This window comes from Hyperoodon ampullatus (genome assembly GCF_949752795.1).
Source record: "Hyperoodon ampullatus genome assembly, chromosome: 18".
NCBI lineage: Eukaryota > Metazoa > Chordata > Mammalia > Artiodactyla > Ziphiidae > Hyperoodon > Hyperoodon ampullatus.
The window spans coordinates 37,671,517-37,698,728 of NC_136931.1; the positions used below are offsets into that span (position 1 = coordinate 37,671,517).

Consider the following 27,212-nt stretch of genomic DNA (forward strand, 5'->3'; position numbering starts at 1 on the left):
GCAGTGCTATCTCAATTTCCTTCTTTGCACTTTACTGTATATTCTGAAGTGGTTTTTGTTTTTCTTCGCAAAGTATATAAATTGTTCTTATTATTAGAAAAAAAACCCCAATAAAGGTAAAACAGCATGAAGTTAAAAAAAAGTTATTTTGACAGAGATTAGGATGGTGGTCACCAGGGGCTGGGGTGGGGGCACTGAGAAGATTCTGTTTAAGGGTACCAACTTACAACTAGTGGATAAATAAGTTCTGGAAATCTGACGCACAACATAGGGATTATAGTCAACAATACTGTATTACAAACTTCAAAATTGCTAAGAGACTAAATCTTAACTATTCTCACTACAAAAAAAGAAATTATAAATATGTGCCATGATAAAGGTGTTAGCTAGCACTACTGTAGTAACCCTATGGCAATATATAAATGAATCAAACCAACACATTGTACAACTTAAACTGTACAATGTTATATGTCAATTATATCCCCATAAAAAAGGAAAAATATATCTTGAACAACTTTTAAAAAAAGTTATTTTGGACTTATTTAGACATAGAAGCAATGATAATATGAATGGCTATGGCTGAATTCACTCATGTAAGTTGATAGCCACATCATAAACTGCTGCCTGGGTGATGGTCAGACACTATTGATTGTAAGATGCACATGAATTTCAGAGATGCTGAAATGTGAAAAATGAAAAAGTACATCTTAAAGTTAATGAAAGGTATTCTGTTTCCCTTCAACCAATCCTCTAGAATGTAGAAATTTCATTTTCTTCTTATGGTCACATATCTTTGATACATGAATGTTTGTAAAATAATTTCCCTCTATTCAAGACTTCAGGTCTTCCTAGCTTTAAATCTTCCTAGCTTTAAATCTTCCTAGCTTTAAGAGAAAATACCTTGGCTGAGGCAAGTGTTTGTTGTTGATTATCATCTCTGAAGCAAGTGTTGTTGATTATCATCTCAGACAATAGTACAGGCTCTGTGATTGAGCTACTAATTTGGTCTTTTTCATTTTATTAGATGGAAAGCAGACTGAAAATTATATCCCTCCTACAGAGATGTATGCTGTTTGATACTTAGCCACAATTTCATAACACTTTAAATTTCATCTCAGTGTTGTATAAAGAACAACATTTTGGAGTCAAACAGACTTAGGTTTATATTCTGCTACTTACTAGTCATGTGACTAGTTACATTACTTCACGTTCCTAGGCCTCAGTTGCCTTATCTGTAATCTCATCATAGATTAAATAAATAGTGTATATAAAGTGTAAAATGTTTGCCTATAATAGCTGTCCAGTAAACCACTGTTTTGATGGAAATGATGTTCTACTGGAGAGCTGAGAATATGTTCTCTGGAAAGCTGGATGTCAAGCTTGGCATCAGTGTTGCCAGAGCCTTGCCTGGAGTCAATCTGGCCTGGAAGCACTGTTTTCTTATAGGTCATTCCTCAAGAAATGGTGAGGTGACTTTACTTTTAGGCAAAGACAGTTAGTACTAATAAATGCCTTATTGTTCAACGGCAACATTATATTAATCTGGGAGCAAAAGGAAATGTTGGGAATGCAAAAAGAATGGTTTTGATCATTTAAGAAGGATTTTGAAACAGGAATTCTTTACTAAAGGTTAGGAATGGATAAAATTATTCATTCACTCATAAAATATGTATTGAGTACCTTCTCAATGCTAGGTGCTCTGCTAGGTCCTGGGAACACAGTGTCTATGTGTTCTAGTAAAGAATGCAGAAAATGGCCTGTCCTTGTGGAGCTTACACTGAGGGGAGGAGTTAGGGATATGCAATAAAAAGTAAACAATTTTTAAGACAAGATAATTCCATAATGCTACTTAAGATTTGGTGGTAAGGGAAGGCTTCTCTGAGATGGTGTCATTTTAGCTGAAACCTGAATGACAAGGAGTGATTTTTCTTATCCTTTGTGTTCATTGAGCTTCTTATATATGTGGATTTACAGTTTTCATCAAATTTGGAAACTTTTTGGACATTATTTCTGTCCCTCTCCTTTGGAGACTGATTATACACATATTAGGCCTCCTGAAGTCCCATATCTCACTATTGCTCTCATCTTTTCTTTCTTTCTTTGCTTTTTTTAATCTCTCTCTCTCTCTCTTTTTTTTTTTTTTGGTATTTCTTTTTGGATAGTTTCCATTGCTTTGTCTTCAAGTTCACTAATCTTTTCTTCTGCAACATTTAACCTGCCTTTAATTCCATCCAGGGTATCTATCATCTCAGATGTTGTAGTTTTTATTTCTAGAATTTCATTTTAAGACTTTTTAATATCTTCCGTGTCTCTACTTAATACATTCTACTTTTTCTCTAGGTTTCTGGAAACTGAAGCAATCATGGGGTTCACCTTGTTTGTTCCCCATCTCTCATGCATCACTGTCCTTTATTGCCTGATGGCTAATGTCTTGAGAACTGTTCTTTCATATGCTTTGTCCAGATTTTTAGTTGTTTCAGATAGTAGGGTAGGGACTTCCCTGGTGGTCCAGTGGGTGGGACTTCGTACTCCCATTGCAGGGGGCCCAGTTTCAATCCCTGGTTGGGGAACTAGATCCCGCATGCATGCCACAACTAAGAAGTCCACATGCCACAACTAAAAGTCTGCATGCCACAACTAAGAAGTCTGCATGCCTCAACTAAAGGATACCGCGTGCCTCAACTAAAGGATACCGCGTGCCGCAACTAAAATAAAAAAAAAAACTGATAGTAGGGTAATCCAGTCCTTACTCCATCTTGGCTGAAAGTAGAAGTGTTCTGCCTCTATTATTTACCTCATAATCATTCTCAGGTTTTAAAATGTACAAAAAGGCTACATATTGGTTTTAACCAGTTGCTATCAATAGAAAACACTTTAGAGTCTGATTATACATGTTTTCCTGATGTGTGATAAAGCACATGCCATCTCTTTGGTCTCTGAACTAATCTTTTTTCAGAATCTATTAACAACATAACCATCAAAAAGCTCTAATATTTTTCTTCTTTTTTTTTAATGAAAAAATTCCATCTGTTTTAACCAGTAAGAGAAATCTGCTTCAGAGCTTTTTGGTATTTATTATGCTATTATGGTATCACATTCCTGGGCTGAGCTGCTTGCCAGATGTAGTTATCAAACATTTTTGTGGCATTATACATGGCCCAAGGACTTTAGATGTCTTATTTTAGTTTTATGTGGGTTGAGGTGGATTTATGTTTTTTTAAAATTGTGGTTAAAGTCTACATAACAAAATTTACCATTTTAACCATTTTTAAGTGTATAATTCAGTATCATAAAGTACATTCACAATGATGTATAACAATCACCACTATCTATTTCTGAAACTCTTTCATCATCCCAAAGAGACTCTGTATGCATCAAACAATAACTCCCCATTCTCTCCTCCCCCCACCTCCTGGTGATCTTTATTCTACTTTCTGTCTTTATGAATTTGCCTAGTGTAAGTACCTCATATAAGTGGAATCATACATTTGTCCTTTAGTATCTGGCTTATTTCACTTAGAATAATACTTAAGGTTCATATTGTAGCATGAATGGGAATTTTATTTCTTCTTAAGGCTGAATAATATTCCCTTGTATGTATATAAGACATTTTGTTTATTCATCTGTTGATGGACACTTGGGTTGTTTCTACCTTTTGGCTATTGTGAATAATGCTGCTGGGAACATTAGTATACAAGTATCTACTTTCAGTTCTTTTGGGTATGTGCCTAGGAGTGGAATTGCTGGATCATATGGTAACTTTATGTTTAATTTTTGAGAAATCACCAAACTGTTTTACATAATGGCTGCACCATTTTACATTCCCACCAGCAATGCACAAAGGTGTCAATTTCTCCACACACTTACCAACACTTGTTTTTCTTCTTTTCTTTCTCTCTTCCTTCCTCCTTCATTTTTTAAAAAATAGTACCCATTCTAATGGGTGTGAAGTGGTATCTCATTGTGGTTTTGATTTTTATTTCCCTAATGACTAGTGATATTGAACACTTTTTCATGTGTTTACTGGCTATTGTATATTTATTCACATCCTTTGCCCATTTTTGAATTGGGTTGTTTGGTTTTTGCAGGAGAGCTGTAAGCCCAAATCTATCTGTTCTTCAAAGATCTTCTAGGAGTTTAGATATTCATTTGGTGTTTTATATCTAACATATCTAGAAAATGCTCCACAGAAAATTTTTCCATGTTTCTATCACAGTGGTGTGACATATGTCCAGATCTTTCTTTGTAATAGATGAAGCAGCCAGTGATTCCAAGTTGCTTCCCACATATCTGGGCTGTTTTCAGTGTTCTCCTTTTGTTTCTATATGGCAAACTTCCAGAAAAGGATGGTGACTAGACTAATGGAAGTGATTTGTGTGTGAGACTCCCAAGGCTCCAGTTATAGACCTGTCAAACTTTACTTTTCTTTGGGTTGGAAAATTTTATCTCAGTGAAATACAAAACATAAACAAAACAAACAAAAACACCTTCACTCTTTGGTTGCTAATTAGACTTGCAGTTGAGAAATTCACTTTCTAAATTTCACACGTCATTATTGAGAGAATCTGCTTCTGCTCCAGCAAAGGCAGCTCTGACACAAGTTTGCTAGGCACCTCTTTTAACTCAAAAGCTACAACCTGAGAGCTATATAAATTTGGTGCTAAATATATTGATATATGTAACTAACTTCTGACCTTCATTAGGGAGCTCAGGGTTAAAAGTTTTAAGTGTGATTTTGAGGCTGTAGAAATATAAAGCACACTTAAAAATGTCAAACATGTTTGTAACAAAAGAATCAGTTGAACACATCTGAGTACATTTGTTTTAGTCTTTTATGGTAGTGCCAGCGTTTGAGTGCAAATAAAAGGAACAATAGCAGAAACAATAGAAAAGAACTACCATTTATGGAGTACTCACTATGTCCCAGGCACCATGCCAAATGCTTTCCATGTATGATTGTGTTTAATAATTACAAATCAGGAAAATGAAGCTCAAAGATTCAAGAAAGTCGCTCAGGTCACATACTTGGGAAGTGGCAGCGACTGGATAAAAAGCCAGGTCAGTGTGACTCCAACTTCATAACAGAAATACAACATCTTTTTGGATGGAGGAGAAACAGGGAAATACATTTCAAATAGCTTAATATTATTGCGACTGGCTGAAGGCAGCATAGACATCATCTAGAAAATAGTAGGAGATTTAAGTAGACAGAACTTTTTTTTTTTTTAACTGTGTTGGGAATGTTACATAGAAATACAGAAAGCCAGGCTTCCCTGGTGGCGCAGTGGTTAAGAATCCGCCTGCCAATGCAGGGGACACAGGTCCAAGCCCTGATCCAGGAAGATCCCACATGGCACGAAGCAACTAAGCCCATGCACCACAACTACTGAGCCTGTGCTCCAGAGTCTGCGAGCCACAAATACTGAGCCCGCATGCCTAGAGCCTGTGCTCCACAACAAGAGAAGCCACCACAATGAGAAGGTCGCGCACCACAACGAAGAGTAGCCCCTGCTCACCGCAACTAGGGAGAGCCCGCATGCAGCAATGAAGACCCAACACAGCCAAAAAAAAAAATAAAAAATAAAAAATGCAGAAAGCCAAGTGCTCATCTTAACCTTCTTGATTGATGCTGCTATCTTCTTTGTGTTGCAGTTTTTCTTTTCGTATTCAAATTTTGGATTAAAATATTTTGTTTACGTTTTGATTGGCTTTTATATTGACTATTATGCTCTCCTCATTGGCCTTACCACCTCTTTCTGAACAAAATGCTAATTCAAAAGTTTCCTTTCCTAAGAGTTCTTACCATGCCCCCATCTTTCAACTCTAAGCCTCGACTGCTTCCCTAACCCTGTCTAATGGATTCCATTTCTTCATCTGAGGTTTGAAAGTCTCCAGTTAATCTACCTTTGCCTATATTATAGTTCTTGGTTCTTGACAACCATACTTTTGAGGCTTTTGTCTTATACTTTCTCACTTGTGGCCTTTTTTGTTTTTTTTTGGCTTTTTTCTACCCTGTCTTTTTGAATTTATGGGAATTCATGGCCCTTCTCTGTAGGTTGAAACCTAAAGACTGTCTCCAGAATCTCTCTTACTAGACCAATTTTCAACTTTCTAGAAGGGAAGAGCCAGTTGTTTCTAATTGATCAAAAATCTACTCTTGGATCAGTCAGTCATGACCAGTTGAGTAGGGACCAGAATCCCATAGTACAGACATGGCTGCTGGGAGTCTACTGACTTCGTTAGGAGCTTTCCTGGAAAAGGCAGAATGTTTACTAGCCAGGTACTTATCCAAGAGGTGCCTCCTTCACTCTGTAGACCAGGACACTGGAAAAAGTCATGATATCCTTGTAAACAAGATGGAGAAACATGAGCTGAATCCTGGGGACTTGGGTGCAATTGTAAGTAACTGAACAATCAAATCCAAAGAAGGTGTATTGATGTTAGCCTGAAGGCAGGTCATTAGTGATGAGCTGAAAGGCTCTGCTCACCCTGCCCGGATTTTAACGTTTCTTTCAGTGATTCAGATGAGCTATCCCTAGAATGCAAGTGCCCACAAGAACAGAGGCTATATGGCCCTGGCTTCCTTGGTGATATCAGGGCACATTAAGAAAGTGATAGCCATTTGACATTTTCTGGCCACCCTCAACTCCCCTTCCTGAGCATACTACCCCGCAGTCGTGATGGGAATCCCATTAGAGCTCCCCAGGAAATGAGTGGTGCAAAGATGGGAAAATGGCTGGAGTTCACTCATCCCTCCCCTCCCACTCCCAGCCTTTCCTCTATACTTTTTTCCTGGGACTCCATTTACTGAACCTTGGACTTTCAGATTTTATCTGTTCTTTCACATTTTCTCTCTTTTTATCCTATGCTCTAGGAGATGTTATGATTTGTGAACATTTTATTTCTGCTATCATATTTTAAATCTCTAATCACTTCTCTGCTTATTCTTTTTTCAAATCAACATCTTCTTCATAAAAATCTTTCTTAAATCTCTTTGAGTCAAGTTTTCTTCTATTCCCTGATTATTTTTGTTTTCACCAGAATTTGTTTTTCATGTTTATATATCTTGGTCTTTCCCTTTCAAGCTGCTGGATCTGCTAATATCTTGGTGATCTTTTCTTGTCTGGTCATATTTAAGAAAGAAGGTCCATGTAATTGGAGTGACATCTCTCCAGTGATAATTCTGACTGGGCGCTCTGGACATGAGGTGGGGGAGGTGAGTGGGAACTCATTTTTAGGCTGAGCCCACCTGATGGCTAGAATGAGAACTTTACTGTGGGACATGAAGTTGATGACTAAAAACCTTAGATTCTCCAATATGGAGAATTGTTTAATTTCTTTAAAGAAGAGCTATCAGGGACTTGTTTGTTTACTTTTGCCTGAGGATAAATGCCAGCTGCCTGTACTTACTGGGTATGAGGGAGGGACTGGAGGGTGGAAGCCCGTGGTGGAGAAAAGCAGGTGGGTACCGTTGATCCACCTTCAGAGCTTGCCCGGTTTTCCAGGCTAACTGGCAGCCCTCCTCTGCAGCCCTCATAGATTGTCCTGGGCTGGCTGTCTAAGGCATCCTTTACCTGTTAACTCTCTTCCATCAACTTTCTGGCTTCCAGAAAGTTGCTAACTTGCTGGCTTCCAGATATATGCTAACTATCTCATCCCCAAGTAATACCTCCTTACTCTGTTCTCCTTCAGGTATGGGTTTATTCCTTTGTGTACTTCTGTTCCTTTAGTACAAAGAGTCAAGGTAGAGAGAGCATGTCTGGTTCATTAATAAATAGCAACAATACACATTTACTGTTTATTATCCCACAAATAATATTTCTAGCAAAAGAACTATAAATTAATGTAATGGTTACATTAAAATAAATTATTTTTTATTGCTTAAAAAGTGTACAAGTAATATATAAAAACATGCTCCTTATAAAAACGTAAATACAAAATCATGTAGACTATAAAGGGAAATTGGCTGTTCCCTTCTTTTTTTCCCCAACGCAATTCTGCTCTTTTCCCAGGAAGTAACTGATGTTAATAACTAGGTATATATCCTTGACTATTGCTAATGTATTTATATATCTGTATCTGTTTGGTTATCAGGCTGTTTGTCTTTTTTATTTAGATAGATCAAGTTTTATATGTGGTTTTGTGAATTTTAACTCGACCATATGTCTTGGATAGCTTTTCATGGCAGTAGATGTAGAGCTATCATTCCTCCCCTACCAGTTGACATCTAAGTAGTTTGTAGTTTTTCTTTTTCAGAAAGACAAAATCTATTACTTTCCTGTTTCATTGTCCCTTAGCATGCTTTCCACTCAAATTGAGAAATCCTTGTCATATCTGTAAAGAATCCCAGTGGATTAAACTGAAAAAACCTGACTGAATGAAATATAGCAAGTTGAACAGATCATAATATATGATAATATTTAGAGGTACAGTACTAAAACTTCTTTATTAAAATTCATATTATCCTACCCCAGTTAATGAATGGAACAGAATCAGATCACATTTATTTTGATCAGAGTTAAGGAGGCAAACCAGCTTGCGTGTCATCTCTCAAACATACTAATAACAAATGCCCAGGTTTAAAACGTTCTTGTTTTTTTCCTACTGTTCTTTTCCTACTATTTCCTGCCTTTTTTCTTTTTTTCTTTTTTTTTTTTTTGCGGTACGCGGGCTTCTCACTGCTGTGGCCTCTCCCGTTGCGGAGCACAGGCTCCGGATGCTCAGGCTCAGCGGCCATGGCTCACGGGCCCAGCCGCTCCGCGGCATGTGGGATCTTCCCAGACCGGGGCACGAACCCGCGTCCCCTGCATCGGCAGGTGGACTCGCAACCACTGCGCCACCAGGGAAGCCCTTCCTGCCTTTTTTCTTAGTTTATTCACCATGCTCTAAGCTCTTGATTTATTGCTCATTCTTTTTGTTACAGGTCTTGAAACTGGAATCAGTTTAACCTCAAGAGAATCATCAGAGTGTTAATTTCCAAATGAATCCTCTTTCTAACCATGGTAAGAACATCTATGATGAAAATACACATTTTGGGGACCCAGATCCACACCTGCCCTAGAGACAGGTCACATTCTCCATTTTTGAAGAGCAGAAATCCTTCTGCATGGCCAGTTCTGGCAGGTCCTTATGTTGTTCCACACCAAAAGGTTTTGAAAGTTCTATGCTTGGTTAGCACTGACTTTCTTGGCTCTGTGGCAGAATGACACCCCCGCTCCCACCCTCACCCAGGTTTTCACATTTCTTCATCTATAGAAATCTGGTGCTCTTTGGCCTCCCCTCTGTAAGGTTGGATCAGAACTCCAGCTTACACTCTGCTTTTAACAAATTCACCAAGCACTAAACTATGTTTAGGCACTGTTGTATTAGGCATTTCACATTCATTATCTCATTTAATCCTCAAAACAATCCCACATATTAGCTTTAGAGAGGTTAAGGTACTTGCTTAAAGTCACACAGTTAAGTGGTAGAGCTGGGCTTCAAACCTGGGCTTGCCTAGCACCAAAGCTTGAGCTCTGACCTCTGTGCTGCACATTCACCACTCAGCCAATGAACCCTCATGAGCACGTGAGAAGAGAAACTTGAAGGCCCTTGAGTGGCTGCGAGGCTAGATGATGGCCCCCAAAAGGTATTCACCTCCTCATCCCTGGAACCTGTGAATGTTACTTTAATATGGTGAAAAAGGACTTTGCAAATGTGATTAAGTTAAGAACCTTGAGATGGGAAGATTATCCTGTACTATCCAGGTGGGATCTAAATACAGTCACATATATCATCATAAAAGGGAGGCAGGGGATCTGGCACACACACAGAAGAGTTGGTAAGGCAGTGTGATCGTGGAGGAGGAGACTGCAGTGATCGGCCGCAAACCAAGAAATGCCAGCTGCTACCAGAAGCTGGAAAAAGCAAGGAATGATTTTCCCCTGGAGCCTCCGGAGAAAGCACAGCCCTGCTGACACCTGGTTTGGCCCAGTGATACTGGTTTCAGACTTCTGGCCATCAGAACTGTGAGAGAATGTGTTTCTGTTGTTTTAAGCCACTAAGTTTGTGGTAATTTGTTATGGCAGTCACAGGTGACTTTGTGACCTCTCTAGGCCAGTTTCCTTATCTGTAAAATGAGGATATTAGTGGTAATACCTAGAATTAAAAAAAAAAAGTGCTAGCATTTACCTAGCACAAGGTAGATGCTCCACAGGGCTATTATCCCTCGCAGGGTCCAAGAGGAATATGTATGGGGTGCTTTGGGAGCACATGGGAAGGAAGGACAATTAACCCAGCCTCTAGTTCATAAATGCATGTGACCATCCAGTAAGGTTAACAAAGAAGTTGAAATTAATTTAAAATGACAGTATATGGCATTTATTGACCAAATGACAGAGAGTTCACAAAACAATCTCCATCCTTAATTTCTAAGAGTGACTGCAACCACCAGAGAAACTTTTCAGGTGGTAACTCATTACCTCGTGGATGCCCCAGCGACTTTATTTTTCTGGAGGTGATTCTGAATGGTCATTCCAGGACACATTAATTAATGAACCATAAAAATAAACACTGCAACTGGAAACTGGAAGTGTAAATTCAGTTGCCTATCAGGAATGTCATCTGTGACCATCACACTTTGTCCTTAGAAATGAGAAGAGGGAAGGCTGGACTTATCTAGGGGCCTGGTTCCCAGGCATGTAAGGATTATTTCTCCCTGAGGGCTGCACTGAAGCTAGGCCAGAGAGTTTGTTTTTGAGCTGTTCCCATTTGTTCATCCAGCTCCTGGAGAGTCGTTATTGCCTTCATTATGGATTGCTCTGGGCTAGTGATGGAAGAGTTAGCAGGGTGGCCTGGAGTGGCTCTTAGCAGGCTGGTGCCAGCTGACACATGCCACTTAGGTTTCCAAGGAGCCAAGCTGTCCCCACTCACGCATGGCTGATGCACTTGTGGCTAAATGCGGTGCCACCAGGGCCCTGGGCCAGATTCAGGGCAGGAAATAGAATGCCATCTCCATCACCAGGGAAACAATGGCCTGCGTGCATGATTTAAACCAGGGCCAACAAGAAAGCTCAAAGGCAGGGTCAGAAGAGGAAGGGAGACCAGAGAGTGGCTTGCATGGATTTTGTCTGGGGTTATAACTGTTGACAAGCCACTTAGCTGCCCCCATGTTTAAGTTTATCTGCATATAAGATGGGGGTAACAATATTTACGCATCTCACTGGGGACTTATGAAAACAACATTTCTGACAGACCACTCAGGATCCATGGATGGAAGATGGTATGTAAGTGCAGATGGTAAACTTACTGTGTGTGTGTGTGTTTTCAGCAGGTGCATTAGGGGCATGTAGACCCTCCGGAAAACACATTTAGAGTCTGACCAAAAGCAAACAATAATAAAAACTAACAATTTTAAGTGCATGGATTTGTCTTTGGTTCTGTGCAGGTTTGGGGGAATTGCATGTGTAATTCAGACTTCAAGACTGTTTTCAAACATTGCTGTGATTAGTAATACTTATGGCTCAAATCATTTGAGAATGCTGTGGTTGTTGATTCTTTCCAAATGTTTGCCAACTTTGCTCTAAAAAATTCCCAAGTTAATTCTCCTGTATAGTTTATGAGTTGCATGTGGAGTCTGGAACTTTTGTTCCCAAGTTGGAAGGAGGCAAAAATCTATTTAAAAAACAAAGTGCAAAGAGGAATCTTTTGCTCTATCCCCTGGAGGTCTGCTATTTCTGAGGAGTCCTGAGTCTGTTACATATACATTTGTTCTGTTCATTTAAGGTTAAGCAATTGACCTCTGACCTCCCTATAAGGTTATTAAATGCTGCTTTCTGTCAGCTGGGTTCCCGAGGGAGTCTGTCACTCTGTTCTTGATTAATTAACCCTTTCTCTGGTGCATATTGTCTGTCTAGAATAATTCCTGTGGGTCCAGGTGAATGGTGACTATTATAGAAAAACAAACTTGTTTAATAACACAAATAATACACTTAACAATTAGAATAATTATATAAATGCAATATAGAAAAGAAAGATCATCTGCAATTCTCTCATGCAGAATTAACCATACTAGCATATATATATGTATTAAACAAATATGGGATTCTAATGTATGTACTTGCTGTTTTGCGACCTGCTGTTGGGCTGAAGCCTTCACCTATTGGATCTGGGTGGAACACCACAGATCCTTAGAGTGTCTGGCCTACAGTGGGGAGGGGTCCTGCTTCAGTTGCGGGCATGGGGGTGGTGGAAGGAGGGCCTCAGAGCTTCAGTCAGCACTTGCGAAAGGAGTTTCAAAGACTTGTTCTCTTGGGCTTCCCTGGTGGCACAGTGGTTGAGAGTCCGCCTGCTGATGCAGGGGACACAGGTTCGTGCCCCGGTCAGGGAAGATCCCACATGCCGCGGAGCGGCTGGGCCCGTGAGCCATGGCCGCTGAGCCTGAGCGTCTGGAGCCTGTGCTCTGCAACGGGAGAGCCCACAACAGTGAGGAAAAAAAAAAAAAAGACTTGTTCTCTCAGATGTCACTCCACTTCCTTAGCGCTCCCGTGTTTTGGCCACAGCATACATCCCAGAGCTGGTAAACACTTGCTGATTTTAGCGTCTGTGCAGATGATGATCCTGTGCCCTCCTGATCCATTTGCATTCTGCTGTCAGATCCATCGGTTACCCCTTCCTCCCTTTTCTTCATACTAACAGAACTTGATTAAGGCATGGTTTATATGCAGCACAATGCACAAATCTTACAGCCTTTTGAATTGAATACTGCACACCTGTATGCACATAGGCATGACCCAATGTAACCACCACCCGGGATATAAAACATCTCCAACATCCCAGAAGTGGCTTTGTGTCCCCTCTGAGTCAATCCCTCCTACCCCTAGGTAATCATTCCGTCCATTCTAAGACACTAATTTTATCATGTTATTTCCCACCTAAAAACATTCCACAGGATTGTTGCCCCTTTACCTTGCTCCATTGGGTCTAAATGTCTCTGCTTGAATTTCCAGGTCCACTTTCTTAAGGGTCCTGCCTGCTGAATCATTTGGGCCTCCATTGACACCTCCTGGCCTGAGGCCAGTCTCTGCACTGTCACTTCCATCTGCCAGGCTCCACCTGGAGCTTTGTTCACTCTGTGCCCTCACCTTTCCCTGGCCTCCCCGAACCTCACCCATCCTTCAAGGCTCAGCCCAAGGCCTGTTTCTGGCAAGAAGTCCTTCCACTTTGCCAAAATTTTTTCCTATTTCTTTACCTCCCTCTTACACCCTGTACTGGTTGACATCAAGTGACTGAGTTTCTGCAAAGACTTGGGGCCATGGAAGGTAGGCCACTCTGCCATTCCTACTTATGATTCCCCATGACCATCCACATGTGGCAGCACACAGTTTTCCAAACGCTCCGTTCTTTTCTCACCCATTCTCTCGCATCGTGGGGCTGCCCCAGGTCTGCAGCTCCCCAACTCTAGGCCCTGCTCCCTGTCTATCTCTCCCCATCTTTTCTTCCCCTTCTGGTACTTTGCTACCCAGCTCACTAAATTGTCTCCTCCAGACCTCAGATTCCACCCCTTCTTCAGATCTGACACCAAAAATCCTGAGACCAGGCTCTCCTCAGAGGGTAGGGATAAAATGCGGGGAGAGAATTTGAGCAGATGATGATGGAATTCTTTTTCTCAGATACAAGAGGGCTGGAAACACTGGTGCATCATATAATTTTGCCCCATCCCACCCACATCCTTTGCACCCAGCAGTTAGTGGCTGTCCCACCTTCTCTGTTGTTCCAGTGTGTTAACTTTGCTCCCACCCAGACTTCCTGAGTTTGTCATGGCACAAGCAGAGTTCTGAGCTCACAAGAGTCAGCACAATCAAGGGGTTTAAGTAAGATATTGCAGCTAAAGGGCTTAGCACAGGTCTGCCGTGGTCAGGCTCAGAGCTAGTATCAAAAGCCTGCAACCTCTTCTCTGATTCCTATCAAGTCAGATGTGTTGGGGATCCCAAAGTGATTGTGATTGTGTGTGAGTGTGTGTGTGTGGTCAGAAACCTTACCTACTTCAGTGAACACAGGCCCTGGGGCCAAGACCAGCTCTGCACTGCCTCTCACTGGGACCCTCAGTCTCTTCATGAGTAAAATAGGATTCATAATCCATGCACCTCTGATGAGTGTGAGTGGAGCACACATCAAAGCACTTTGCAGGTGTGTCCACCCTGCCAGTGTGAGACGGTAGAAGGACAGGCAATAATACAATGTGTTGGCAAGAAACTGGTTGGCCTAGTTCCAACTTGCAAATATAATTGTGTTTCTGAATTGGCAGTTGGCAAATGCAGCACCCCAGAGACAAAGTCGGGTTCTAGACAAAATGTTTCAGTTAGACTCCTTCAGTGGTAAGCAGACTCAGGAGTCTGGCTGCCTGCATTGATATACAGGTTCTTACACTGACTTTGGAAAATGGCTTCATCATTCCAAGCCTCAGTTGACTTGTCTGTGAAATGGAGATAATAGTCTCTTCCTCTTAGAATTGTTGTGAGGGGCAAAAGTAATTTATGTGAAGATATAGCACAGTGCCTGACACATAGAAACACTCGATGAATATTAGTGCTTTTATTACTTCCTAATAAGGGTTGCTCTGTACATGTTTAATGAATGAATAGCTGCTGGTGTGGATTTGGCTTATGAGGGTGCTTTTTGTTCTTCTCTGGTGTTTTCAGCCTGATTCCAACTGACCGTGCTTGGCTGGGCACAATTTTGACTAGGTATGTGGGAAAGGAAATGACGAAATAAAAAGGCTTCAACCAGGGGTAGGAATGCTGACTACAGAAGACCGTGAGATCCTGGGAGCAAACCCACTAGCCACCTGAGATCTAACAGGGGACTTCCCTGAGGCCCAGGTCAGTCATGCAGCTGTCATTTCCCTCTCTGCTTCTTCAGAGAGGCCAACTTGACTTTGGTTTTATTCCCAAGCACATTTCCTGGATTCATCCTGGCAGGACTGTGGCTATCTTTCTGGATAGTCAGATGAGATAAGCTGTAGATGCTTTTCTACGAAAGAATAAGCAACCAATATAGTATCTGGGGGTCCCTGCCCTGTGGCCCCCTCCTCATCTCCTCAGACAACTGTCAGAGCTGAGCCTGTGGGCAGAGGCCTATTTCATGACACACACATGCTTCTGAAACCCAGAGAGCAAGGTGGAGAGTTCCATGGCCACTCTGAGGGCAACAGTTTTGTTATTTGGTCCCTCCTTTGCCTTTGACTTACTATGTGACCTTCAGAAAGTCCCTTCCCCTCTCCAGGTCTCAGACTCTCCATCTACAAAATGAGGGAGTTGACCCTTACTGTCTCTGAAGTCCTCACTCTCTCTGAAAGTGGCAGAGTGCTGTGAGTTATCAACCTGGGTTGGAATTCTGGCTCCACTGTTTTCTGACTTCGTGGCCTTGGGTAGGCCACTTAAGTTCTTTAGATTGATGCCCCTCTGTAAAATGGGGATGATAAATGGTAATCTACCCTATAGGGTTGTAGCAAGGTTTAAATAAGACATGTGCAGCTAAAGTGCTTAGCGCAGGATCTGCCCATGGTCAGGTTCAGCCAAGCAAGCCAGTATCAAAAGGCTGCAGCCCCTTCTCTGATTCCTGTCAGCCAGGCCAGGTGAGTTGGGGCCCTGGAGTGATAGGTGCGTGTTTCCGTCTGTCTGTCTGTGGAAATGTATCAGTGTGTGTGGAAGGCTTGGCCTCCTCCAGGGCACTCTGGGAAGATCTGTCCAGGGAGCCTCCCTGAGGGCACCAGCTGAGTTGGAGCAGGTGTCTCATTCAGCAGAAGAGGCAGGTCCAGGCTTCCCCTCACTGCAGCATGCCTCAGTCTTTGGGGCTCTAGATATCTTCATTGTTTCCTGAGCAGTTTTCCTTGAAGAGGCAATAGCTGGCCCCTTCCAGCCTGGAGATAACTAACCAGGTTCCCAGCCAGGGTGCAAGCATCCCCTGAAGCAACCTGTTCTATTGCTGCTCAGGACTTTGCTCTGTCTTGGAGGGCTGCCTGAAGGCAAGGAGCCCCAGCTCTTCTCCTGGGCCCCTAGGTTTTGAACTCAGGTCAGCTCTGTCCTAGGACTCCCTCCCTTCTTTCTTCTCTCCTTGGACCACGTGGTGTTTGTTTCACACTGGACACTCCGCTAAGTGATGCAGGAAGTAGGCCCCCAGGGAGGCAGATACCGCCCAGCAAAGCAGATAACAAAGTGAAACCTCTGGATGCCTCTGGGGCCTGGGGCAGGCTCAGTGATAAGTGGAAATGCCAGGCTTATCGCTGTGGGCCGAGTTCTAGAGAAGCTATCCTGGGAGAAGCTATCCTGGCCGGCCCACCTCCATCCCAGGCCTCCGGGCAGTCGGGCATCTCCAGGCAGAGTAAACACTGGGTTGGCACAGCCGCAGCACCAGGACGGGGATACTGTGCCCCACTCTGGCACTTCACAGTCCCAGCACCAGAGGCCAGTAGCGGGCGTCGGATTACACCCAGATATTTGCGGTAAGCAGGCTGGTCTGCTATGAAGTGGGAGCCCGAGGAAGCATTGTTAGGTTCATGGGACTAAGGGAGTCTCGGTGACAATTGTCCCCCCAATCTGGGTCCTCTTGGACCAAGAAGCTCCATCAGCAGGAAGCTTTGGCTGATGGGTGCAGCCCGGGGACGGTCAGCGCAGGCCTTTCCCGACTAACATGCCGTATAGCGGGGCAGAGGAGGCTGAGGGGCAGCTAACCCCGAAGTTGTCCACGTTGAAGCCTGCGAGACTTTCTGAGGTTCTGTTTCAGCTCTGGTTCCCTTCCAGGAGTAAGCGCAGCTTCGTGGAGGACGCGTTTGCCCTTTCTGAGCGCACATCAGCTAATGGTGCATGCGGGGAGGTGGCTTGGGCCAGGCCAGGTGGCTGGGGGAGCTGACTTAGGACTAGGAAGACACCCACTCGTCCTCCTGCGCGCCCCCCCGCACAATGAGGGGACTGAGTACACTGCCATCCTTGTTGGCTGAACTTCTGGGGTGGGATGGGTGTGGTGAGGGGTACTTTACCATGTGCCAGGTGCTGTGCTAAGTGTTTTACTTATCAGAAAACTCAAATAGCCCTGAGGTTATTGCACTGTTATGAGCCCCTTTTATGAGGAAAGCTGTGTTTGGGGAGATTAAGTTCCAGGTATGCAGCTGGCCCCTACGGGCACTTAGGTATGAAAGTAGGTAAGCACCCCTTTCCCCAAGATACGTGGCCTCTGTCTCTCAGAAAATTGTCATGATGTTTGATTTTCTTAGAACAAGACCTTTCACTGCCTTGTGCTGCCACACTTGTTATAAATCCACAAACCTACACAGTCTACCGCATGTGAGCCTCCCCCTCAGATATCGTGCCCTTGAGCTTTGCAAAACCTGCTTCCCATCCTCTCCTCCCCAGCCACAAACATACTGTAGTCTTTGAGCTGTTTCTCCTGGTGTTCGCCTCCAAGTCTCTCCTCATCAATTTTGTTCATTATCTATGGACGTCCTCTTAAGAGAAACGAAGATTTAGCTCTCCCCATTTTCCCTTCACAACTATTGTAATACATATATCACTGTTTTAACTTAGTAAAGTATTTACTTTATTATGGCATAAGGGTATATAATATATATAATGTGATATTATATTATATAAATATTATTCACTGAAAACTCAATCATGTACTTTAATTTCATTCCTTCCTGAACTCTGATTTTCTCGGAGCCTCTGATTCCTTTTGTTCCCCTTTTGTCCTGTTGCCAGCATCATACTGATGGCTAACATTTGAGCACTCACTGTGTGCCAAGCTCTGTTCCAGGTGCCTTGCAAGCATTCTCTAGTGACCCTCCTGAAAACTCCATGAAGTATGTGCATTGTTATTATGTTACAGCCCAGGAAGTACAGACTCAGAGAGGTTAAATAAACTGGCTCATGATTCTGCCTGAAAACTGGCAGAGGCAGGAGTTAAATCCAGATGGTCTGACCCTAGGCCCCATGCTCTTAATATTTTACTACATGTCTTTAATTATATTATATTGTATACTGTTTTTTTTCCCCCTGAAGTCCTCCCTTTTGGGGACCCTCCATCTTCCTGCTTCAACTTTGGGCCTAGGTTGAAGCTGTTGTTTCCTGGAGCTCTGGTTTTTTTTTTTTTGTTTGCTTAGTCCCTGGTTTTGCTGGTGTTTATCCTCCAAGCAGCTTCCTTAGAAAGGGGGCATACATTTTTTTACATCTTGGAAAGTCTTAAAACTCTTTATTCTGTCTTCTGACAATGGTGCAATGTCTTCAAAATTCTAATTCTCTCTCATCTAGAATTTTACATACAACCTAACTGTCTTGCTGCACCCAGTTGTTTTTAGGATGAGAAGTCTGATGTCATTCTGATTCCAGTTCTCTGACATGTGATTTTTTTTCTTTTAAATTTCAGGGAGCTTTTATAATCTTCTCTTTATTCCTCTGTTCTAAAATTGCATAATGTCTGCAGTGTTTCTTTGATAAATTCCTTCCCTCTTTCTTTCATTTCTCCTCCTGAACTCCAGTTAATTAGATGTAGGACCAGCTGGATCCACTGTCTCTCTTTCTTATCTTTTCTCTCCAAATGTATACATCTTCATCTTTCAGTTCTGTTTTCTGGAATATTATCTTAACCTTGTTTTCTAATCCCTGTATTGGATTTTTAAATGTAAACATTTGTATTTGTAAAAGACCTCTCTTTTATTCTGTTTGTTCTTTTTCCATAACACCCTCTTCTTTTTTAATGGATGGAACAGTCTTTCACACTTTTCTGTGGTTACTAATGAGAACCTTTATTTAAAACTTTCCTCTGTTTCTTGTTTTCTCTGTTTCTGCCACAATTATATTTCTGTTCATTTGTTCTGAGCTCCCCTTTTCATCTTGGGGGCTTTCTTTGAATACCTGGTGATCCTTTTTCTGTGCATATTTCAGAATAAGTCACAAAAACCTGGGTGGGTGGTTGAGGCTTGTTGACTGCTTGGCTTTGTTGAGGATCAGATGGGGAGCTCCCAAGGGACCCCAAAGCCAGTGCATAGAACTGTTGTATTGTAGACTGCTCCATCTCTCCAGAAACAGATCTCTGATCTGCAGGGAGGGTGGGGAAAGAGGAGAGCCACAGCTTTGGATGGACTCCTCAGCCTTGCATTTCTTCTCCCCTCTTCCTCCACCTAGGGTCTCAGGGTCCATAGGCCTCTCTGGGGTTTTTCAGGGAAAGCTGGCTCTCACCAGAAAGACAAGGGAAGAGTCTTGGGATTCAGCACACACTGACCGCAGCCTACGGCAAACAGAGGTCAGCCTGTGTTTTTCCGGGAGTGGATTAGCTACCAGTCCTCAGCCAGGAAGGATGAGGTGTCATTGCACTTGCTACTCTGTGTCCCTCCAGCTTGGCTGCCTTTTCTCTGGTCTGCATTCTCTTGACTTGCGGGTGGAATGCCTCCCCCATCCTCTGGGCAGGCGGCATTGCCCCAAAGGAGCTTCCCATGGCTCTTGCTGTGCCCTCTAAATCAGGGAGTTGGAGAGAAGCCACGCACCAGCCCTCAGAGAACCCATGTGCTCATAAACTCATGTCTTCTGGAGTCTGAGAAATGAAAGGGGTTCAAAGCTAGTTTTCCTGGCTGCTCCTTTTCATCAAAGAGGCCTAAGGACTTGTCCTGTCGGCATATTCTGAGCTTTCTCCCAGAGGGTCCCAGAGCTTACTTCTGGGAATTGTCAGGGCTTCCTGCCCTCTGCTCATTTGATTGTTCTGGGAAATCTGGGCTGCAGCCTCCTCCTTCCACAATTCTCCCAGTGGTCAGCCCAGCCTCCGGCTCCTGCTGGAGCCTCCTTTATTCATTCCTTCCATATAGTTGCTTTGAATACCTATGTGCCAGGCATGTTGGTGTGCTGGGGATCAAGGCAAGCCAAAGAGGCATTGTTCTGGCCTCAGGGGCCTTCAAGGTTGTTCTGTAACAGTGTATGACGCAGCAGACATGTTTGCAGTAAACCAGCTGCCTTGCAATTACTTGTCGCTTAAGGGAGACTTGGGGTAAATACTTTTGTAATTTAAATAATTAGCTTTTGATATAAATAGGTGTCTGGGACATTTATCTGTGTCCTTTGTGTTCATCTAGACTTTCAGGATATCTTTCCAGGCTTTATTAACCCAGGACCTGCCTGGATGCAGGCTGCTCTGAAACTCTCTAGAGCCGTGGTCATAGTGAAGCGAAGGATTGGTGGGAACTGTCTCCCAGAGACAGCATCTGTCTCTTTAGACTGTGGGGACTTCCTTTCACAAAGATTATCGGCACCTATTGTAGGACAGACGTTGTGCTGGGTGTTAGACTTCCAGAGATTTCTCTAGGCGGACACTTCCCAAAGTTTGATCCAGGGAACAGTAGTTCCACAGGGAAGTATTAAGCAGGAATTATGGAGGAAGAAGTAAGTCCCTACCCAGGTGCTGGTTTCTTTCTGTAGCAGGTGAGGTCCTGCTGAGGGTGAATCCCCAGGAGGGACTGGAGCCTGGTGTGTCCCAAATTTCTTTTTCCAAGGAGAGTTTATCTGTGTGTTTTAAATCACAGTAAATGTAACAGACCAGTGCCCTTTTGAGCATGCTCTGGGCCCTTCCATCAATGACACCCAGTCCGTGCTCCCAGAAATGGGTCTGGATTTCTACATGGGCTGCTAAGGGCAGCTGTCCTGACAGAGGGTGAGTGGCAAGGGGTTTGTGGTCAAGCTGCACACTGTGTTTACCACTCACCTACAGCTTAAAACAGCAAAACAATCCCAAGGTGTTTTTAGATGTCAGAGTTCCAGGTCAAATTTATTCTCATAATTGCTTTTATTCAGAAGGGGGGAGTTTAGGGGGATGCTAGCACTCACCTCCCTGGTGCCAGCCTTCACCAGAGCTGCGCTATCCTCAGGAGGTCATGTGCCGGGGCCACCTTGGACAGAGTCCCTCTCTGGCCTTGGTTTCTCTCTCTGAGGGCCTGGATGCAAGTGGTGTCAGTGGACTGTTCCGCGGCAGCCTTGGGCTCTGTGGTGCCCCCTCACACCCCACCTTAGTGTCAGCCTGAGCGTGTCCTTTTGTCTGGTATATTTATTGTGGCTTCTGTAAAAGTTTCATTTGAACCAAGTGTTTCTGAGGCTAAAATATTTGGAAATCACAGGAAACGCAGGCCCCCTTGCTCTCTAGGGCCTTACTGTGCCTGTTTCAGTTTAGAGACTGGGTGCCTGATGCCTGTGTAGTCATCCTTGGGGGAGAAGGGGGTCACTGGCAAGTGGTCCCCAGAGGGCTCTGCAAGGAACATGACCTGCGGGATGATACTTGGTGAGTAACCTAGGCCACTGTTCCTCACTTTTATTTTTAGGTACAAGTGACTAGTGACTGGGGGCCCCATGTGGGGAGGGACCTGCTGATTCACCCCAGAGCAGACTAAACACCTTTGGGGCATCAGCTAAGTAGAGGCACCAAAATTTTGTTTTTAATTTGCAGAAGTATCACATTTTTTCATCATGGCAAAATCAGAACTTTGTTGAATAGCCTCACATTTCCTTCTGTTTTGGTCTAGCTTCTTATTGTGAATTGGATGTGTATGTGATGGGTGGGACCCACCTGCTTCTCAGTGCTTTGGACCTCAAGCCCTTACTCTGCCTTGGTATCCCTGAGGCCCCCTCGCAGAGTCCAACTATCAGGACGTTACCTAAAGGATCCCTTTTCTTCTAACCTTTAGTTTCAGCTACACGAACTCGGCCTGCCCTGGGCAGATTCTTAACATATTTGCCCATCAACAGCCTCTCAGAGAGGAATGTTAAATGCTGCCGTGATGTCAAAGGGGCCCCCAAGGGGAAGGGCCTGGGCCAAGCCCAGCCTGTCACTCATGGCCACGGCAGAGTGGGAGATAAGCAAAGGCAACGGCTTGGAGAGAGTCTGGTCCTCTGGGCGCCCTGAACAACCCAGGTGAGCCTTAGCTAAAGAACAATGAACTTCCAGACACCGCTGCCCAAGTGAAAGCCAGAGGTCTGCGGCTCTTCCGATTCTTCACCCTTGGCAATCTTCATCAGGATGTCAGGAGCCCCCAGGGAGAGTTTGCCGGGGCTGCCGGGGCTGGGCAAGGCCTGCTTAACCACCATGGACCAAAAGCTTAACGTGCTGGATGAGAAGGTTGACAAACTCTTAAATTTCCAAGAAGACGTCATGGAGAAACTGCAATGCGTGTACCGAGGCATGGGCCACCTGGAGCAAGGCCTGCACCGGCTGGAGACCTCCCATATTCTGGGCCCAGCTGGGGCCGACCGCACTCCCCCCGCTGACATGCAGGCTGGGTGGCCGGAGGTCCTGGAGCTGGTGAGGGCCGGGCGGCAGGATGTCGCCCAGCAGGGCGCCAGGCTAGAAGCGCTCTTCCGGATGGTGGTGGCTGTGGACAAGGCCATAGCTTTGTTGGGGGCTGTGCTCCAGAACTCGAAGGTGGTGGATTTTATCATGCAAGGGAGTGTCCCCTGGCGGAAGGGAAGTCTGGCCGACAGCCCTGCGGAGGTTGGTTCCTGCTGCCCTGCCCCGGTGCCCTTCTGGCTGGAAGGGAGGCTCAGGTCCCTGGTGGGGAGACCAGACAGGAAGCTAGTCTTAGGAGAGCTGGAGGGCTGTTGTCCCCTCTTGTGCCTCCTGCGTGACCTGTTGATGGGAACAAGGACAGATGGATTTCTCCCAGGGAAAGGGAGAGGCAGTGCCTCTGTGGGGCCCTGGGCTGTGCAGGGAACCTAGAAGTGGGGGACAAATGAGCCATTAGGGAGAGGAGGGCAGTTACACTCCTTTGACATCCCAGGAACTTCTTTTCTCCTTACACCTGGGGTGGGAGAGAGGTGGGGAGCGCTCAGTTTACCCTGACAGAGCCCCCTTCAGAAACCCAAACCTCCCTCCCTTCCTGTCCCCAGCCTTGTGCTCTGTCCCCAAGTGGGCGGAGTGTGCAGCTGCCAGTGGGGAGATGAGTGTTGACAGTGACCCAGTGGGGGACACAGGCGGGAGCCGGAGCCTGGGGGTGGAGTGTGGCATTTCTGGGAGCGGCTGTTCCCAAGGGTTGCATAATCAGACCCACTGGCTAATAGAAGCTTGGCTGGGGTGTGTGTGAGTGTGTGTGTGTGTGTGGTGTGTGTAGAGGCAACACTGGGAACAGGGAGGGTAAGCCACCTAGCAACACTCAGATGGCCTGGAGCCACCCTTTCAGGTCTCTGCAGCTTCCCCCCAGCATGGAGTCCGTGCTTAAACTCTGTCAGCGACTGAGGCTTTCAGAGGCAAGGCTGCAGGAGTTTGCCTTCCCTCCCCCTCCCCAGCCAGGCCAGAACTCGCTCTGCAGATCCCTTCCCTCCCCGCTCAGCTGCTTCTCCAGAGCTGGCCCCTCCCACCCCAGCTCCCTGCTTTCTGTACCACCCCTGAGAGTCAGGCCTGCAGGGGAGATGTGACCTTCTGCTCTTGACAATGATAACCAACCTCAGCTTTAAAACAGAAAATAAATCTAATTTATGCTCATGGTAAGAAAACATTCTCCCTCCTACTGCATCCCCCCCAGGCCCCGGGACAACCCTCCTCCCCAGACAATCATAGGAACCAGTCTCCTGTGAAACCTTCCAGATAGAGTCTGTTTATCTACAAGCACATTGGTATACACACCACCCTCTTTGTTTTGTTTTGTTTTAACTCAAATATTACTCACATTGTACTGGCCTGGATTTTTTTTTAACTTAATATATTTAGGGCATTGTTTCATATTTATAGCTAGAAAGCTTCCTCGTTCTTGTTCTTTAAATTGCAGAGAGCTCTATTTTTGAGGATGTGTCTAATTTGTTAATCAGTCCCATATCATTGTTTGTTTGTATTGTTTCTCATTTTTAGCTATTATAAATAATGATGCAGTGACTAACCATGGAAGTGTGAGTTTATCTATATGACACACTCCTAGAAGTGGCAATGTTAAACCAAAGGGTAAACTTATACAATAAATGAAGCCAAACCAACCTTCAAAGAAGTTATTCTAATTCAATAACGTATGGGAATGCTTGTTGCCCCATTTTTGCTAACAAAGCATATTATCCAGTTTTTGACTCTTTGTCTGGCGGATGAAAACATCTTATTAAGCATGTGTTTTTAAAAAAATATTTTAGTATAAAAAATGTCAAACATTTATAAAAATAGAGATTAGAACAATGAACCCTGTGAGCCCATAACTGGAGGCTGATGTTTCCCACCCACTTCCCCCTTTCCAGATTATTTTGAGGAAAATCTGAGATAATGGATTATTTCTTCCATAAACATTTCAGCACATATATCTAAAACATAAGGACTCTTTTAAAAAAGATTATCATGATCTAAAATGTGAATGGTAACTTGATATTACAAGTCAGCATTCAAATGTCCCTGATCGGCTTATACCTTATTTATTTATTTTTATAATTTGTTTATTTGAGTTAAAATCCAAATAAGGCAATTGGTTATATGTCTCTTAAAGCAAACTTTTTAAAAAAAAATTCTTAAAATTAAAAAGAACCTTTTTATTATGAAAAATTTCAAACATAAACAAAAGTAGACAGAATGATATATCTCATTGTAGTTTTAATTTGCTCTTGCCCTTTTCCCTCTATTTCTTTTTTTTTTTTGCCTTTTTCTTGATTTGTAAGAATTCTTCATATATTAGTGAAATCAGCTGTCATAAGTGTTGCAGATATTTAGGCATTTCTGGATAGGGTGAAGTCATGGAATTTTCTGTTTTCTGAGTTCTTGCCATAGTTCTTGCCTGTGATTGATCTGGCACGTGATTGATCTCTCTTCCGGTCTTTGTGTTTAATACACATCCCAGTAACTATGTAAAGGGCTAGATCTAGTCTCCCAGTCAGGCTGTCAGCTCCTTGCTGACTGTGAGGCCTCTGCTTCCCTCTGTGTGCTGGCAGGGCTGGCCATTAGACAGCTGTGACCAAGCCCCAGCTATTTAACACACAGTAATGCTGAAAGCAGTGCATTGTGGAGACTTTCTGGAGATCCTGTTTGTATTTCCTAGGAGAGTAGGGGCATAGCAATTTGTGGAATTGAATTCAGCCTTAGCACTGGCTGCCAGGACTTCAGGAAGCTCCTCCTCAGGTCTGGAGTGCCCAGTGGCACTTTGTTTGGTTGTAACGATGAATCAGATTGTTACTGAAAGCCACATGCTCTCTCACGGACAGGGTCAGGCTCAGCCAGGATGCGCAGAATCACAGTCAAGCTGCTCAGAAGGCATCAGTCCTCCAGGTGCCTAGGCGTTTGGGATCTATCTTTTTTCTTCTGGATGCATCGGACAAGGCAGGAACCAAAAGTTTGAGCCTTGAAGTCGAAACCCAGCTCTGCATGTGTGTGTGTTTGTGTGTGTGTGTGTGTGTGTGTGTGTGTGCGCGCGCGCACGCGCACGCCTCTCTCCACCAAAGACAAAGGGAGGGAGAGGACAGTCTGAGCCCCACAAGGTCTACCAAAGGACAGTCTGTTCAAGTCTTTCTCTACTGGTGGGTGAAACAGGAGGCAGCCGTGATAATGCTTTCAGTTCCCCCAACTATGGGGGTGGCAGGACAGAGTCTGTAGAAAGAGACAAAAGGAGAGGTCTCTGCAGAGCAGGGCATCTGCGTCACATTGATGCTGGTGATAATCATGATGACAGCAGCTAGCATTTATTTATTAAGTGTTTCCATGTGTTATGTTGTTACCATTAAGAGGGCAAATCTTACTGTCCTGGAATCCCAAAGACATGAGCAGGAAACAGGACTGAGAGAAGTGGGCACAGCATAGGAAAAACAGTGGAAACAACCTGGAACCAAGCAGAACCCTATGTGCCACCCCCCACCCCCACTCCAGTACAAAGGCCCCTCCACGTCCCCTGCCTCTTGTTTGTAGAAAAGCTGAAGTCTCCCAGGCCTCCCCGAGTCACAAAAGAGCAGGTCCAAGCAGCTAATGATTAGGACAACAGAGTCAAAGACTCAGTGTCTGATGCACATTCCTGAGTTGTTTTACAGATACTGTAACTGCCACCAGAGGGAAAAAGCTAACTACATGATGACCAGACTGCAGCCATGACTTAAGCTCCATCTTGAGCAGCACTGAATCTATGGCTAGCAAAATTTCAAGAACTGGCCTCAAGAGAATGGGATACTATTGCTCATAATAATCTATATCTTTGTGGGCATCAACATAATTGTAGCTTCTTCTGCCCGTATATGTAAATGGGCAACTACACTTGACAGCAAAGAGATGCTGCAGACCCATGCCGACATCTTCCACTCTAAGAATACGGCGCCCTTGTCAGCACGAAGTAGTTACAGAAGATGGACCTTTGCCCATAATCCCATAGAAATGGAATGATGTTCTGACAAGTGGGAATTTGTAAGCAGCTTTTGGCAGGAAAGAGCTCTTTACAGGAGGCCCCTTTTGTCTTGTCACTAACCTTAAACCAGGCACCCCCATGCTCTACTCACCTCTGGCCCAAGCACAACTTTCAAATCTTTTGATCACACAATACCTTGCCTAACATGTCAGTTCTTTCTGTAAATCAAAGAAGTAGAAATGAATAATAAGTAACTAACAAAAGACCAGATCTCTTCCCTAGCTTCCCCTTCAGTAATCTCACAAACTGTGTGAACAAACTGTGAACAAGATAGCATCAACAAGCCTGCATGACAAGCCTTCATACACTGGGGGATGGCGACAACTCTGATTAACTGAGATTACTTCCCTCTTTCCCTTTAAAAAATTTCATGGCTGAGCAGATTCTTTGGAGGCGGTTTTTGGGGAACGCTGAGTCCACCATCCCCCCAGATTGCCAGCATTCTGATTAAAAGTAACTTTCCTTTCTACCAACATTTGCCTCTCTCAAGTATTGCATTTTGAGGAAAAAGCAGCTGGACCTGATTTGGTAGCAAATGTAACCTCCATCCTTAGTGTCAGGGAGACACGCAAGAGAGGTGAGCACTATGGTGGGAATTGCTCCAGCTGATTTTTGCCATATGGGCCTGGAATTCCCAGATCTTCTGATTTTCTTTTTCAAGAGAAGCTGGGAACCTAGAATTTTTCTAATCAGTTTTATTAAGGTATAATTTACATACAATAAACTGTACATACACACACTAAGTATGCACAATTTAAGTATATAGTTCAACAAATGTATACACCCTAATAACTACCACCACAATCAAAATGTAGAACAATTCTATAACCCCCAAATGGAACTTAGAATTTTGATGTAAAAA

General features: G+C 43.9%; 1 protein-coding gene across 1 annotated transcript in view; it reads left to right on the top strand.

Annotated features, from left to right (window-relative positions):
* Positions 1 to 22,023: 22,023 nt before the first annotated feature.
* The window catches only part of MYLK3 (myosin light chain kinase 3), a gene marked incomplete at both ends in the record, with an annotated part of 44,750 nt that continues 39,561 nt past the window's right edge, over positions 22,024 to 27,212 (top strand). The window contains one exon of the mRNA XM_079723665.1: positions 22,024 to 22,494. Within this exon, the coding sequence (XP_079579791.1) occupies positions 22,024 to 22,494 (471 nt within the window). The remainder of the gene's footprint in view (positions 22,495 to 27,212) is intronic.